This window comes from Crocodylus siamensis, chromosome 6 (assembly GCF_052110815.1).
Source record: "Crocodylus siamensis isolate JL-2025a chromosome 6, ASM5211081v1, whole genome shotgun sequence".
Taxonomy (NCBI): domain Eukaryota; kingdom Metazoa; phylum Chordata; order Crocodylia; family Crocodylidae; genus Crocodylus; species Crocodylus siamensis.
Genome location: NC_143400.1, coordinates 94,622,644 through 94,639,213, shown reverse-complemented (window position 1 = coordinate 94,639,213; position 16,570 = coordinate 94,622,644). Strand labels below are relative to the sequence as shown.

The 16,570-nt window shown below is 57.0% G+C and overlaps 1 protein-coding gene across 5 annotated transcripts in view; it reads right to left on the bottom strand.

The window, feature by feature from the left end:
* Nucleotides 1-16,570, bottom strand: part of RUBCN (rubicon autophagy regulator) — a 55,352-nt gene that overhangs the window by 8,819 nt on the left and 29,963 nt on the right. For 3 of the 5 annotated variants that reach the window (XM_090050699.1, XM_090050703.1, XM_090050702.1), the window contains exons 8-17: nucleotides 13,571-13,666; nucleotides 12,594-12,709; nucleotides 11,338-11,539; nucleotides 10,911-11,012; nucleotides 10,008-10,082; nucleotides 7,144-7,204; nucleotides 5,621-5,753; nucleotides 3,266-3,411; nucleotides 2,731-2,795; nucleotides 1,448-1,686 (exon numbers count right to left, since the gene is read on the bottom strand). In XM_090050699.1, the coding sequence (XP_089906825.1) occupies nucleotides 1,448-1,686; nucleotides 2,731-2,795; nucleotides 3,266-3,411; nucleotides 5,621-5,753; nucleotides 7,144-7,204; nucleotides 10,008-10,082; nucleotides 10,911-11,012; nucleotides 11,338-11,539; nucleotides 12,594-12,709; nucleotides 13,571-13,666 (1,235 nt within the window). Of the gene's footprint in view, nucleotides 1-1,447; nucleotides 1,687-2,730; nucleotides 2,796-3,265; nucleotides 3,412-5,620; nucleotides 5,754-7,143; nucleotides 7,205-10,007; nucleotides 10,083-10,910; nucleotides 11,013-11,337; nucleotides 11,540-12,593; nucleotides 12,710-13,570; nucleotides 13,667-13,911; nucleotides 14,023-16,409; nucleotides 16,413-16,570 lie in introns of all 5 variants that reach the window. The other 2 variants (XM_090050704.1, XM_090050701.1) reach the window with 2 other exon arrangements.

The following is a 16,570-nucleotide window of genomic DNA, read 5'->3' as shown; positions in this document are numbered from 1 at the left end:
TAGACGCAGGGGTTGCTGTGGATGTAGTCTTTTTGGACTTCCGGAAGGCTTTCGACACTGTCTCTCACCCTGTTCTCATCAAAAAGCTGAGAGACTGTGGTGTCGATGCCCACACGGTCAAATGGGTCGCCAGCTGGTTGGAGGGCCGCACCCAGAGGGTGGTAGTGGATGGGTTCTTCTCGACCTGGAAGGATGTGGGCAGTGGGGTTCCGCAGGGCTCGGTCCTCGGGCCTGCACTGTTCAACATCTTCATCAGTGACTTGGATGAGGGGGTAGAAAGCACCCTGTTCAAGTTTGCTGATGACACTAAGATGTGGGGGGATGTGGGTGCACTAGAAGGGTGCAATAGGCTACAAGCTGACCTTGACAGGTTGCAACGGTGGGCGGATGAGAATAGGATGGGGTTTAACACTGATAAGTGCAAGGTGTTGCACATGGGGAGGAAGAACCGGCACCACACTTACAGGTTGGGGAACTCTCCTCTTGCCAGCACGGAGACGGAAAAGGATCTTGGAGTCGTCATTGACTCCACGATGAACATGGGCCGGCAGTGTGGGGAGGCAGTCAAGAAGGCCAATCGTACCCTATCATGCATCCACAGATGCATCTCGAGCAGGTCCAGGGAGGTGATCCTCCCCCTCTATGCGGCACTGGTCAGGCCGCAGCTGGAGTACTGCGTCCAGTTCTGGGCGCCACACTTCAAGAGGGACGTGGACAATATGGAAAGAGTTCAGAGGAGGGCCACTCGTATGATCAGGGGTCAGCAGGGCAGGCCTTATGAGGAGAGGCTACGGGACCTGAACCTGTTTAGCCTCCACAAGAGAAGGCTAAGGGGGGACCTTGTGGCCTGCTACAAACTGGTCAGGGGGGATCAGCAGGTATTGGGGGAGTCCCTGTTCCCCCGTGCGCTGCCAGGAGTGACCAGGAATAACGGTCACAAACTGGCGGAGGGTAAGTTTAGATTAGATATTAGGAGGCGCTACTTCACAGTCAGGGTGGCTAGGGCCTGGAACCAGCTTCCAGGGGAAGTGGTGCAGGCTCCTAGCCTGGGGATTTTTAAAAGGAAGTTAGATGAGCACCTTGCCGGGGTCATCTGACCCCGGTGCTCTTTCCTGCTAAGGCAGGGGGTCGGACTAGATGATCTACCTAGGTCCCTTCCGACTCTAGCTACTATGAAACTATGAAACTATGACTCAGTGCCTGCTTCCCCACCTGTTAAACAGGGATGATGCTCCCTGCCCAGCTTCATAACATGCTCAGAGATCTGGACGTAATACCCATAATGGGAGGACTAAGTGACAGTGGCAGGGTGGGCTTGCCAACATGATGAGGGCAGTACACACAGCATCCCTCTTCTCCATAACTCACCCCACAAAGCTGCTCACATCTACGGACCCACTCCCCCCACCCTAGGGGAAGGCTGAGCCCTGGGGCTCCTGGAACATACCCGGACTTGGTTGAGGGGTTTGACCTTGCGGTACAGCGCTGCGTTGATGTCCTGCACATTGAAGAGCGGGTCACTCCAGATCTTGCCCAGCAGGTCCTTGGAGAAGTTGCTGACGTAATACTTGCTGAAGTCCCACTTGCGCAGGATGCGGCTAGGGATGGCCATTTGTGCGTTCTCATGGCAACACTGGCAGAAGTACTTGCCCAGGTACTCACAGTACCGCAGCCGCTTGATGTAATCTGAGGGGAAAAGCAGACATCAGATTTCACCCCAGGACCAAGCCTTTTCACCTGAGATCCTACAGGTGTAAGAGCCCACTGTCCCACTTTGAGTCCCTGTGAAGCATGCAAGAGAACCCTTTTTCCCAGGATGATCATGGAGCATTTAAGTCCAGTCCAGGGACAAGCCATACGTGAAAAGGACTGTGCTGCTCCCAGGTTCACCTCAAATGCAACTTCTGTTTTTACCCAAAGGGATCCAGGAGGAGGAAGGAGAAAGGATCAGCTGCAGTGGGACCCAGCTCAGGACAGAGCCTGAGGCTGCCTTTAATCCTGATCATCCTGAGCAGAGCTTGCAAGGAGAGAACCACTTGGTCCCCACAGAGAGGGGCCTGCCACAGCCCCACACAAAAGCATGGAGCAAGCACAGCAGTCTCCTGCCACCTGTTTTCACCCCTGGAGGCCAGGACTTGCCTATGCCTGGGGCACCTGCAGCTTCCCACCCTATCCCTACAACTGGGAGAAGCAAAGGGTTCCAGTCCTCTGTGAGCCACATGCCCAGTATCAATGCACCTGCCTGCCTGGGGCCCTTCCCATCCTGCCAAAAATCCTGCAGATCCTGGAAAGTGACTGATACCCAAGAACCATCACCTGAATCCAAGGACATAGCCATGCTTGTTCCATGGCTGAACACTGCGGGCTCCAGACAGTTGGGGGCAAACTGTAGTGAGCAAAGGCTCTTCCCCTCCACCCTACACATAATAACTGGACTCTAGGCTTTGCTTCTGAGCCCCAGGGCTGAAATGCATCCAGAGCCGTTCCTGTCTGCAACACCCCGCTGCCCACTACTGCCATGGGGGGGACTCTTCCTTAGGCACCAGCTGGGGAACAGCCAGGCAGGGACCCAAGAAACGTGCCCCTGAGCAAAGTGACAGCAGCTTCCTAATTCCCCTCTGAACACTGCCATGGTCCTCAGGCTCCCTGCATCCTCCACTAGACTGCCACCTTCCCCCACAGCAGCCCTTCCTGTCTCCCTCCGGGAGAGGACAAGGCTGCGGCACTCACCAGGGTCTGTCCGGATGCCGCAGCCAGCGCACCGGTAATTCTGCTTTGCCACAGCCACCTTCCTCCTGCAGAGACAAGGAGTGTGGTGAGACCAATGCCATCGAGGGCCTCACATCTGTGCAGCCCAGTCTGTGCACATGGAGCTTGTACAGCCCAGTCCCCCCCTCCTACAGGTCCCATGGCACTGAACGCACTGCCTGACTGGCATGGACAGGTGGCAGAGGGAAGGCACCACGTTGAAAGCAGGCCAGCCGGGCAGAGAAGTTAGAGCTAAGGCCAAGGTGGGGCAGGGAACAGAGGGGAGCAATTCGCAATCTGGGGCCAGTATCAGAGCCCTGCAGTGAGACAAAGGTGTCCTCTCCTGGAGCAGAAACCTCCAGAGGGATGAAGGAGGCAGAGTCCAGAAGGTCTGAAGCAGGAGCTGGGAGCACCGTGGACCCATCTGGGCAGTGAGGGGCCCCCCAAGCTGTGGGAAAGGGCAGACAAAGGGCTACCTCCCACAGCATGCAGCCCTGGTCCCAGCATAAGTCCTTACGTTGGGGCAGGGTGGACGTTGAAGATGATTTGGGGCCGGGGAGGTGCCCACTCCAGGTTCCCACGGACCCGAATGCGCAGCTTGTAGATGTCAGCGTGCTCTCCGTCATCGGGAGAGATGGGCAGTGAGTCCGGGATGGGCAGGAGCTGGAGGAGAGACAGAGGGGAGACCATCAGACACCACTTTGCCCCAGCTCCAGGTGTCTGCCTAGCTTGCATCCCTGCCTGCATCAAGAGGGGCAGGGTCTGGAAGCCAAGCAGATCCCAGCACACCTGAAGGCCTACAAGTCACTTCCAGATGGTCCCAGCTTGGTCTGCCCCAGATACTTTGCTCAGCAGGACCAAGGTGTGGGGGAGTCCACACTGCTGGCTCCCTGGAGGTGGCAGAGCAGAGCTCCTTCACTTGTTGGCTCAATGAACCACAGGCAGCTTCTGCCACCTGCCAACACCCACCCAGGCCTGTCCATAGAGGTTGCCTGCTGCTGGCCTCACTAGCCTGGTGTCTCCAGGCTTCACTGATACTGCTGCTGAAGAGCAGCTACCAGCCTGTGCCTGGGTGGAGACACCAAGGCAGGACACAGGAGAGGGATGGCCTGGCTCAGCATACTGGACATTGCCTGGGCCTTGTGGGACCAAGCGCAGCTCAGCGCTATGCAGGCTGCCTCAGCCTCTCACCAGGGCTGTGGTCCCCGTCAGCAGCTGGATGACCCCATCAACCAGCCTAGAGCAGAGCTGCTGGGGCTCTGCCCTGCTCTGGCCCACGCAGCTGTAACTCAGACCATGGCTCCCAAGTTGCACGTGGCTCTTGGCTATGTCTCCTTGCTGGAGACATTATCAGACAGGGTATGTTTCCTTCAGCACATGCACTGGGTGGGCCATCCCAACAATCACAAATCATTTAATATGCACGTTCCAGCACCCAGTGCATGAATAATGGGTGGCTGCTTCTTCATGGTAGTTTAAAATCAGGATATCACCCTCCAGCAGGTAGTGATGAGGAGCTCTGGTTAACCCTGGCAACTGCACAGCTGAGCTGGGCTGAGCTAAGCCCCCATGCTGCTGGGGTCTATGGCAGCTCTCCTCCATCCTACCAATCTCAGGAGCACCCTCACCAGCATCGGTTTGTCTCTCCCAAGACCCCTCTTTGGGGAAGAATGTGTGCCTGGAGCTTTGCAGTCTCTGAATGTGCATTCCCAGCAGCTCTGTTGCATCTCAGCCCCCAGGCCAAGAGGGTTAAATGCCAGAGCCTTCAAACAGGGCGGGGGAAACAGCACATGGCACAGGGATGCCCCCAGGGTTAGGAGACGCCAGGCAGGTGGTGGTAAAACCCGCTGACCTCCCAGGGGCTGGCTCATGCTAGGAGGTTGGGCCCATGGCTGCAGGCAATTTGTTTGACATGTTAGTAGGAAAACATCAAGTCCACAATGTACTGCTCTCCTGAGAAGCCGTGCCGGAGCATGCACTTGGCATGAGCCTGCAGGCGCCGGGAACAAATCGAGGCCTGGACTCATCACACCCATCCCACTGAGAGCCACGCTACTGCACCGTGGAGCCAAGAGCCTCCCCCTGTATACAGTGCCTCACAGGATTGGAAAGCAGCTGCAGTGTCACCCTTCAGACAGGCCCAGCAACCCCTGCGAGAGAGCGTAACAGGCTGGGACTGGGGCAGCAGGAGCTGCAGGTTGGGACTGAGGGGCAGAGACAAAGTTTATGACAAGAGGGGGCTGGAGGCTGGGACCAAGGGGGGCTCCAGCAGAGCTGGGATGGGTACATCTATGGGGCAGGATGGAGGAGCTGTGCAGAGCAGCTGGCATCCCACCAGCCCATGCTGGCATCCCAGCCACCCCCTACCACAGGGATTGTCCTAGCTGGCTGGAAAGTCCATGTCTTCTCGACCAGGTGGCGTGGGCGGTTACTGCACATGGTGGCTCATGCCAGGCACACACTGGGGCACACTACCCTCTACACATACAAGCAGCAGCTTTTTGGAAAGCTGCTTTCGCTTATGCTACCGGGGACGCCCAAGGAGCTTTTTCACAGCAAACAGCCTGTAAGGCTGGGGAGCTCGCACCATCTCCACATGCCAATCCTTTATCCTGCCCCCAGCCCCATTAGTGTGCAAGGTCAACGGAGCCAATGCAGCTCCAGGCACCTGCAAGGCAGTTCCAGAGCCAGCTGCACATAGGGTCCTACACCAGGTAGTGTCCCCAGGACAAACACAATCCCTTCCTCTCCCTCAAGGCAGCTTGATGACTTAAGCAGTGGGTTTCTCTGCCCTTCATGCCTTTCCCCCAACCTCACACCCCCAGCGCTCCCAGACAGCACTTCAGCATCACCCCCCAGCTGCCAGGCTCACCTTCTGAGGAGCATCGTGCTCTGGAACCAACCACTCCAGCTCGGATGCGGCCGGGAGCTGCATGCCTTCAAACTGCTTCAGCAGACCCATTGCCACCGCCTCAGCTGAGTTTGAATGCAGGAAGGTGTAGGACCTGGGCAGCGAGACAGGGTGGTCAGTGCCAGAGCTGACAGCCGCCTAACACAATAGTCCCCACCTCAGCCCCTGGGCCTTGGTGCACCCACACCTTGAATACTGTGTGCAATTCCACGTATCAAAAAGGATGTAGTAGAATTAGAAAAAGTCCAAAGAAGGGAAACCAAAATGATCAGGGGGCTGGAGCAGTTGCCAGACCAGGGGAGAATGAAAAAACTAGGACTCTTTAGTCGGGAAAAGAGAAGGCTTATGGGGGGATAGGACAGAGGTCTATAAAGCCATGAAGGGTGTGGACCAAGGGAACAGGGAACTGCTGTTCACCGAGTCCCAGGACACCAGAACTAGGGGAACCCCCTGAAATGAGTAGACTTAAAACTAACAAGAGAAAGTACTTTTTTTTATGCAAGGGGTAGTCAACTTGTGGAGTACATTGCTGCAGGAGGGGGTGGAGGCAGAGAGCAGACCCAGGTGCCAGAAGGGATTGGATAAATTCATGGAGGATCAATCTGTTAATGGCTATTGAACAGAACAGCTGAAGATGCTTCCTCTGTCATTTCTAACACAATAAATGGTGGATGCCAGGGAGAGTATTGCATAGGGGTTAGACTCCACTAGAGATACCTGGTTTGAAGCTCTCCTTCCATTTCTGCCACTGTCAGAGACAGGATACTGGACTAGTTGGACCATTGGTCTGGGCACTGTTTATGGTCTCATGCCGTGTTTCTACAGTGCGTTGCCCCAACTATGGCCTGCTCGTGGGAATTGCTTTGCCAATGCAGCTAGTTCTGGGGTGGTACAGTACTGTTGGAGCCCATTCAAGGCACGGGCATGAGGCATAATGCTTGTTACAATGACAAGTCAGGGCTGCATCTGACAGGCAGAGAGGGCCCTGCTGAGAGCCCATGGAATGGCTGCCTGGCTCTGCTGGCGATTAGGAGGTCACGTGCACATCAGTGGGTGCCCTTCCCCCTCGTACCCACCTCAGCTGGAGGTGGGCATGAGGAGATGGCAAGCCGTCTCCTGGGCAGGAAGGGATGCCATCGATCCCTCTGCAGTGCTACCCTCTGGTCATTTACAGAGTAGCACTACCGGGCACAGCTGAAAAAATGGCAGCATCCACTCAGGGCTTCAGGGAACAGGATGTGAGTGGGGCTGGCCAAACTGGGCCATGCCTCTGGAGTGACTAGGGAGCGGGTCATCCCGATACAGTCTCCATCAGCTTGAACCCATTCAGGCCCGTTTCTGTTCTAAAGGTCTTATACAAACCAGGAACTTCAGGAGGGACCCTCCACTCCCCACCCCCAGAGCTGCACCTCAGTCTTCCTGCGCTCTGGGACCTGCCCTGCAGCTGCTCCCAAGGCTGAGGTTGGGAGCAGAAGGGAACGTACACAGACTCCGAGGAGAGGAAGGATTTCTGGGCAGCCGGCATGGTCTTCTGGATGTCAGCATCTGGATGGGAGATGGTGGGAGCAGAAAGGAAAGCCAGGTTAGTCTCCTCTTAGCAGGGCTCAGTGTTAAGCCCCCCCCAGGGCATTCTAATAGTGCGTGGTGCCCATCCAAGGACAGGGGCCCCTGGGAGCAGACCCCAGGCAGGTTTGAATGGGGAGTCACATTTGGTGCAGGGCATATGCCAGCCCCCAGCACACCCACGCCTGGGGCAAAGAGGGCAGGATCGTGGGTTAGTGCCGGGGTTAGGTAGCTCGCTGGGCTTCACACACTGCTGCAGAGCAGCTGTGGGACACGATGCCCTCAATGTCTGCCTTGCTGGGTCACGTCCAGCCTAGTCCATGAGGCAGAGCCACTACCCTTCGAGGGCTGTTCAGGAGCTGACATGGGACAAGCTGCTGGTGGCTTAAGGCCAATTCCCAATGCAGACTGGTCCACTGCACAACTCCCTTGGTGCTATCCCAGCAAGCATCTGCTGTTTGTGGAGCTGCTGAGGCTGTACACACTGCTATCACACCACTGCCACCCCCACCTTCCAGGGCACTAATACAAAGCCTTGGCACCCCTGGACCGGACACACTTTAGGCCACAAGAGCAGGGCGCGCATTGAGCCTGCCAGGCTTGACCTCAGGCAGTGCTTTACCTCTTGGTCCCTTCCTATAGACTCTGGCAGCGGCTGTGTCATGCTCCCATATCCCTCCTCAGTGCTGGTTGCACACTCAAGGGCCACGAGGAGCCAGCACCACACTGCATTCACATGGGACCGGCAGAGACCAGCAGCTGGGATGCACTGCCCAGCTCCATGGGCGTTTAACTCCCTTGAAGACAGGCACAGATGCCTGCCACATGCCCTCCTGCTGCACCGTAGGCAAGCTGGTGGAGAGTGCAGGTTCCCTGTATTATAGGAGTAAGGCCACTTGCACTCAAGATGCACTTGGCCCCAAGCCGCTGGAAATCTAACGCAGCTGTAAGAACCTCGATTCTTGCCTCTCCTGTATAGGACACATGGAGCTTGACCTCTCTGAGGGACTCGGACCTCCCTCCAGCACAGATGCTCTCCATGCAGCCTCCTTGGGCACTTCTGGCTTCCCATGCAAACAAGAGTCCTGGCACTGACAGCCCACACCAGCCGGGCACATACTACACTGGGCCTCTGCCCCCAACACCACATTGCTCCTCGTCAGAAGCCGCTGGCACCTCCCCAGCACCCCAGACTGCTCCAGACCCTCTCCCACCAAAAACACCTTCCCCTCCAAACCTCAGCCTGTGCTACACCGGGAGGCCAGAGGGCAGAAGATGCTGTGCTCACAGGTTGCCCCAGCAAACGGGCTCCCTCACCCACCAGGGAGCTCAGCTCCTTTGTGCTGAGCACAGTGTGCACGTTGAGACTGGTGATGTCCTCCCACCCTGCAGGGCCCCACAGCCCTGCTACCTGAGAGCAAAGCCAAGGCACAGCAATGTGAGCCACGGTCCTCAGAGCTGAGGTGGAATCCAGGTGTCCCCAGGCTCCTGTTCAGACCACACCACCTCATCCCACTGACCCCGATCCGCAGACCTGAATTTGCTTCAGACCTGGGGCTGTCCTCAGAGCACTGGGCACTGTAGCTACAAGACTCACCCCTCCCGGACGTGCCACAGCCAGCCAGCAGCACAGTCAGCACCACCCCATACCAGTGCTCTGGATCAGACATCTCAGAGCCAGGGCATTCAGCTCCACGTTGCCCACAGGTGGCATCATCCCCGCAAGCCTTCCCAGGGGGAAACAATGATGGACTTCCCCAGGCCTCAGGGGACATTCCCTGTAGGGCATCAGCTCCTGCCCAGAGCCGACACCAGTGCAGCCCGTCTGACAGGTCTCATCCTAGACTGGCCTGATGGATCTCAAGCTGCCCGTCACCTTGGCATCTGGGCATCAAATGAGGCACAAAACCAGTGATCAAAATACTTTGAAGTCTGCTTCCCTGGTGGCTCCCTGATGCTACAGGCAGCAGAGCTGCGTTGGCACACCCAGGGAATGCCCCACACCCGAGCGCAGACATGGCTGCAGCCAGCTGGGAAGGGCTCAGAGCTGCTCTCAGTGGCAGCTGCCCACCAAAATACAGGTGACAGCACCGCTGTCACTGCGGGGCTGAGCAAAGCCCCCCTGAGAAGCAGGCAGCAAAGGCTTCCAATGGCTCCAGAGAAGCCTGGAAACCCCTGACCACTGTGGAACAGCATTGCGTAGGCACTGCTGGTGTCTGGTTTGAGGCCACCATTGCTGAAGTAGGGCAGGGAACCACCCCTTGGTCTCACCTCCAAGGGAGGCACCTCGCATGGCCTCAGCATGAAGGCCACCATGCCCCTGCTCTCAGCCCTGACAGGTGGAACCTGCCTCTAGTGCTGCTGCTGGATGAGCCACACCAAGCGCCATGGGGGCAAAGCTGTTCAGGCCCTTGCTGTAGCTTCCCACCGATCTGCCCCTCACTGGATTCACCTCCGATCCTTTCCCTCCAGCCATCAGATGACAATTGTGGCTTCCAGATGTGCAAGCTCTGGGAAACCCTGGAGTGAGGCTGGTGAGAAACCAGATGGCATGCGCAGAGCAGTGAGCTCACGGGGAGTGGACAGAGCTGGGCTCCAGGGGTTTAGCCAGGGGTCAGCATCCAGCCTGAAGCCTGCCAAGGCAGCATAAACTCAGGTGCCCACTCAAGTCCCCTAAGGCCCCTCTACTCCCTGCAACCCCCTGACACGCCTGGGCGATGCACACGGACAGGTGAACACAGACACACACACACATGCAGCTGCGGGGAGCACTCTCGGGTACTACCTGAGAATAGGGAAGCCATTGACACCGAGAGCCCGTTCTTGGACATTTGAATCAGGTTAGATCCATCGCTACCATCTGCATGACACGGTGATGACAAAACAGGTCGCTTCAGTGCTTGGCCAGGCCGGGGAGAAAGGGCATCAACATGAGAGCAAGCGAGCGGGGACTGAGGGGACGCCCAGGACAGGATGCAGGCCCCTGCCTCAATATTCACAACCAACCCCAGCCTCTAGCCTGCCAGGACCCAACCTAGGGCCAGTGCTGTCAGCAGCCAAGGACAGAGGAATAGGAAGACTGAGGGACATTTATCACAGAGACTGCAGAAAGCCCCAGTCCAGCCTGGTGGAAGACAGGGCAGCGGTTTCTTCGTTAGTGCCCCTTTATAGTCAGCCAGTGGGAATTGCTGCTGAACAAGGGGCACTTACTGTGGAGGTCATCCCACCACCCCACTGGGTACGAACTGAGGATTCAGAGCCCCCAGCCCCAGACTAACACCTGACTGCAGCTGGGAAGCCAGGGTTTGAACAGAGTCCAGCACACCTGGCTATGAGGAGATAAGGACTGCTGGTAGGGACAGTCCAACTACACAGGCAAACAACCCAGTCCCTTGGCCTGACCACTCCCCATCAAGGGGACCTGCTAGGAGTAGTGAACTAAAGGGTTGTTTGGACTATATGAAGGGTCCCACAGGCAAATCACTCAACCCTTCTATGTGCACAGGTCAAGGGCTGCTAAGGCGTCACTCCGGTTTTGGAAGGCACCTGGGATTCCAACTCAACACCTAGTTCATGGCCATCAGCCAAGGCAAGGCATGCCCCTTGCAGGCACAGCCCCACTGACAGCAGTGCAGCGCTACCCCCACCCCAGCCCACCCTGCTGTGGGGTGCAGCCACCCTCTCTTACCTTGTATCTCATACTCCTCAACTTCCTCTGCAGAGCCCGAGTCCGAGAGCCGCATGGAGTCATGAGAGCTGAACTGGGACCCACTGTCTGCAGCCATGAAACCTGGAAGGCAGATCCCACCACAGGAGGTGCATTGAGATGGGGCCACGAAGTCAGTGGAGGCTATTTAAAAGCAGCAGCAAGAACTAAAAGGGTAGGAGGAGCTGTGATGTAGCTGGGCTGAGTATTGGGGTACATGTGGGAAGAGTGTTAAGCTACATCCTGCTATCTCTAGTGGGGAGGGGGTGTATTATGAATGCACATGGAGCCATCATACTAGAGTCTCCCATTCGGAGCACATGGACCTTGAGGAGGGAGTTAACACACAGGGAATGAGCCTTGCTCTCACCTGCTGGGTGACAAGTCACATCCAGCAAGCAGCACTCACCATCAGAGCCCATTTCCCGGTAGCCAGGGAGCAGATGTTTGGTGCGGATTTGCTGGCGTCGGATGCGGATCTTCTGCTTGAGCTCCTGGATCTCCTTGTCGCTCTCCTCCTCCTCCTCTTCCAGCTGCTGGCTCAGCATGTTGCATTTCATCAGCTCAATAGCTGCAATCAGCGACTCTGAGATGCTGAAGTGAGCATTTTCCTGGGGGTAAAGGTCACACCCTTAGCGGCTCCTAGTACCAGACAGCCCTGCAGCTTGCACTCGGCAACAGAGAGCCAGCAACCAACAGAGGCGGTGCTGGGTGGACCACATTATGGACAACTTCCCTTCCTACTGCACCTCCCATCAGGCCACAGGAACATCTAAACCTTCCTTAGCCTGGTGCATCTCAGGCACAGGGTGTATCCTACATGTTGGATCTCCGCTTCTGGTAGGAATACTTAAGTGCTTCTCACTAGAGAACCAGATAGGACACCCCCAACAGGAAGAGGGCTGGCTCCAGACAGTCCATCAACCTGAACTTCAGTATTAAGACATGTTGCCATAACCCTGACATCTGCATTTCCGTCTCCTCCATGACTATGGCATAGGCAGGGCCAGGAGGACACGAGCCTGCTGAAGCTGAAGCGAACAGCCTGGAGAGCAGAGTCCTGGCAGGGATCTAAACAGCTCTCCCAAGGGTCATGAGGGAAATCCAGGCAGATTCTCCTAGGCCCAGAAGGTGATCCGAGGCTGCAGGGCCTTCTCAAGGTGCCAGAAGGGTGAGATTTCAGTGAAGAGATGCATGTTCTACAGTCTTCCTCTCCTATGCTTTGCTCCAAGCACCACATATGAGAGAAGCACTATGGTTTCAACTTGATGACTATGGAGTCATCATCACTGATCACAAGTGCCTGGAGGCCAGTCAGGCCCGGTAGGGCCCCTGGACAAGGGGCAAATACTAAGTGGCAGAATGGTAAGATTCCACCCTAAGACAAGGCAGGGCAAGAGGCACAAACAAGGGACTGGACCTGGCAAGTCAGGCCCAGCACACATGCCTAAGGGAGACTCGGTGGTGGTACTGGCAGCTCCTGGCTGGGGGATGCTACAGGGCAACTTCCAGTGAGGCAGCAGCCAAGCAAAGCCGGTGCACAGCTCCAGGGCAGCACCGTGGCACTTACACAGGCTGCCCCTTCCAGCTGCTGGCCAGCGGCGCTGAGGGTCCTGGCCCAGCATCCAAGACCACAACCCCCGCAGTGCCCTGGCCAGCCCCTACCTTCTCCAGGTCCGCACAGCTGCCAAAGTCCTGCTCTGACAGGTAGCTGATGAGGGACTGCCCCTGCGAGGGTCTTCGGAACATCCCTTCTCCCGAGCTCAAGTACTGGCTGGTGTCTGGAAAGGCGAGAGACCGGTATGTGGGACGGGAGCAGCTGGGAAACCCAGTGCTGGGAAGTCCAGAGGAGCCCATGCATGGATGCCATGCCCCTGTTTGTACCAGCCTGGCTGTCTCAAAACATACATGAATCAACAGACAAAGTCAGAGCTGCATCCTATGTCGTCTAGCAGCCAACTTCTCACCACAATCAACTCCAGAGTAGCAAGATGCCACAAACCCTGCTGCCACCACAGGCAATCCCCATCCTCATCACAGCCCCGCCTGATCCCCAATGGCTTCTGCTCAGGGGAAGCCCTAAAGCTCTGCCTTGCAACCTCTCATCTTCCTTGGGCACAAACCCCAGCCCTCCCCACAGCTGTTACTCTTATGGGGAAAGCAACAATTGTGGAACACACTTCCCCCCCACCCCCAGTCATTGCAATGGTTAAGTCTTTGGGGCAGCTGTGCACCCCGCTCTGCACAACATCCAGGGAAGTGAGGCGATGACATTTGGGCTCTAGGCACTGCTGTAATTAGTGGTAAGGAACTCCCTCCTTCCCATGCCTGCCAACATGGTACAAGGGCAGCCAGGCCAGAGATACATAAGCAAGCAACTCCCCCCAAGTCAATGCCTATTAGTAGCAACAGGCAGATGCCCTAATGTACCCACGTGGCTGCTGATGTTATAGGAAGGATTATCTGAGTACAGGGTAGGGCAATGCATTTTCAGGGGAACTGCTGCTCTTAGGAAGCACAGGTGCAAATGGGAATCAATCATCCTGGCAGGTTCAAAGTCCTCCTGCAAACACCTACGAGAGCCAGACAAACCCTCCTGGATAGGGGTTCCTTCAGCTGCTCTCTGCCCCAGCCATACTCACCATGCTCCATGTACAGGGAGCTTGGCGTGCTCACATCACTGCCCTGGGGAGAGCAGCACAAGGGGCCTCGCACTCGCGATATGTCTCCATGCGATTCTGAGAGAGGAAGAGAGAAAACACCATGGCAGGTCAGTAGCCCTGCGGGGCTGGCCCAACCCCAAACCCCAACCCCGTGCATGACATGGGATGGAACGAGTCAGATACCAGAGAACAGACAGGAACTGAAGGGGGACAGGACAGGGTCAAGCCAGCTGGTGTCCAGTGAGGAAGGGGATGACCTGAGTGCAAAGCAGGAGGGTCAGTGCCAGGAAGGGGCAGGCCATGAGCAGGGGATAGCTTGCCTGGGCTGGTCTCCGAGGGTGGTTTCTCCCAACAGCAATGGGGAAGCAGGAAAGGGACAAGCGGGCAGAACGGAAGAGCCTGGCTGCAGCACAGCTTGTCTGTCCTATTAGCTATAGCAATGAGGGGGAAGGGCACAGAGTTAGAAAGAGCCCCTGCTCCCCTTGGCAGCAAGGCTCAGGATTGCAAGAGCTTGACGTATGGTCTGGGTGCTTTGCGCAGGGTTCCAGGCACTCAATTCCCCCTCCAGGAAGGCAGGGGGCTAAACATGGGGGATCACAGGGCTCTGCGGTTCCAGCATACACGGAAGACGAGGTGCGGAGAAGGGTGTACTCTCTAACCTCCTCCCCTTGACGGCTCTAGCTGTGGGGAAGCAGCTTTCCTGCACACAGAAGCTCCCAGTGCTGCAGCAGCAATGACCTACAGGCTCAGATACCAATGCCTACAGGACGCAGAGGTGACCCAACATGCGGCTCCCAGCACCCTGCCCTCCATCTGCCCGGGACGGCAGTCACAGCCTCGCTGGGCAGGACTAGGGGAGGGGCTGCCCCAGCCAATGTCATCAGAGGCAAACAGGGCTGGTGCCTGTAAGCCTGAAACAACGGTATGATGGGATGATGCTAAGACCAAGTGCCTTGAGGCATGACCCCAGCAGGATGAAGCCCTGGGCTATTGCTGAAAGGGACGTGAAGACCAAACATGCAAGGGAAGCTGTGGGAGGAAGTGAGGAAGAAAAAGGTGGGTGGAGAGGAAGGTGCAGGTGGAACATGCAGTTGCACCAGGCATCGGGAACGGGGGGCAAACTCAATTGGCTCATACCGCTCTGCTCAGCCCCTCTACCGGGAAGAAGTGCATGTCGGCAGCAGGGAGCACAACAGGGAGAGGACGTGTCCTCTGCTGAATGAAGAGGCCAGCGCTAGGTCTCAGCCCTGCAGTCCTGGTGAGTGGTGGGGCCTGGGCCAGCACAAGCAGGACAGGGCAAGCCTCATCTGGAGGAATAACTGCCTCACCTCCAGAGCTCAGGGACATCCTAGGCTGCTGCCGGGGGCTGGGCTCTGGCCTCCAGGATCTGGAGCCAGGTGAATTCACTTTCTGCAGGCCATAAAACAGCTGTCGGGCAGTTTGGGCAGGGTCTGAGCTGAGAGCCCCATGACAACAGCTCAGTAATAAGCGTTCCACTGCTCAGCTCCAGTGCCCAGCACCCACAGGCATCACACATGAGGAGCAAGAGGCTACAAGGACTCGCCTACCCCAGAGCACTGACACGAAGACAGCCTCCAGGCCCAGCACAGCTGATCTCCCAATAGTGGGGAGGTACCAGCCACTAGGACCAGCGGCAGGGCTGTGCAGTGGCAAACAGCGCTGGCAAGAGCCCTGGAAGTCAAGCATCTTAATCTGCTGGCTACACGGACAGCGAGTGCAGCAATGGACCTGTGGGGAGCAGCTGCTGCACCTGTCTTGGGCACCTCCAGACTGCTCTAAGGGGTCCTGCACAGCCTTGCCCGGCTGAGGCTGAGGCACTGAACCCCAGTGATATCCAGCGGTGAGCACTTTGGCCCCTATAGAAGTTGGGTCACACTGCCTCATGAAGCGCAGAAGCAGCAAGACCTGGAATTGAACCCCAGAGTCCCAACTCCCCACGTCATTCTCTGAGCATTACACCATAGCTGTAGGCCAAGCATGCTGCCTCGTGGGCAGACGCTGCTCCCAGCTCTGTAAACCTGAGCTCCACCAGGCAAGGGGGTGAACGTGACATATAAGCCAGCCCTTCCCTGTAGCCCAGCATGGTTCAAAAGATGTGGTGAGGCTTCCTGCTTTCCCAAAGGGGAAGGAAGGCAGCCCACACCTCACCAGTAAAGGCAGCAAAGCACCATGCACGGGAACAGAGCACGTTCTTGGTCCAGTCCGGCACCCCCTCCCAAACCAAGCGGGGATCCTCACACAGGTCACATGCATGACCCTGGGTGACCCTCCATGCACCATGAGGGACTGGGGAATGGAGATGCTGGGATGGACATCAGTGCATTAATGGAAGTCCTGAATGCAATATAATGATGGCTGACGTGAGGGGGGCTGGGGACACCGGCTCCCAAACCTGCTACTGGGTCTTCTATAATAATGGTGATATCCCTGAGGCCTCCTGGGCAGGCAGCAAAGAGAGAGTGTGAGGGGAGGAGAGAAAACAGACACACATAGGTTACTTGGGGGCTGCTGCTCCTGCTGGAAGGCAGCACCATGGTGTCCACCTGGCAGCAGGCCTGATGCCCACCTCCAGGAGGTCCACAGGCCTGGCACTCACCTGCAAAACTCGGAACAGACAGTTCAAAAAGACCCAGACTGTCTTCAAGTCTAATGAAGGAAGGCCCAGTGATAGGGCCTCTGGCACTCTGAGATGGACACCCAGAGCTGCTGGGCAGACAAGACCCCAGAAAGAGGGCAGAAGGGCCCTGGGGAGCTCCAAAGCAGTGCCAGCCTGCGGTGGAGCCCCAGGGGACCACACCAACTCAATATCTGCTGGCCATGTGAAGCCTGGCTGCAGAGCATGGCAGGGACTTCCAGGAGTAGAGCTCAGAGCTTGGCTGAGGAGGGGGCAGGCAGGAGGCAGCTCCATCTCTGGGTATATACAGTGCAGAGGCCAGGCCCAGCTGCCACAGTGCATGC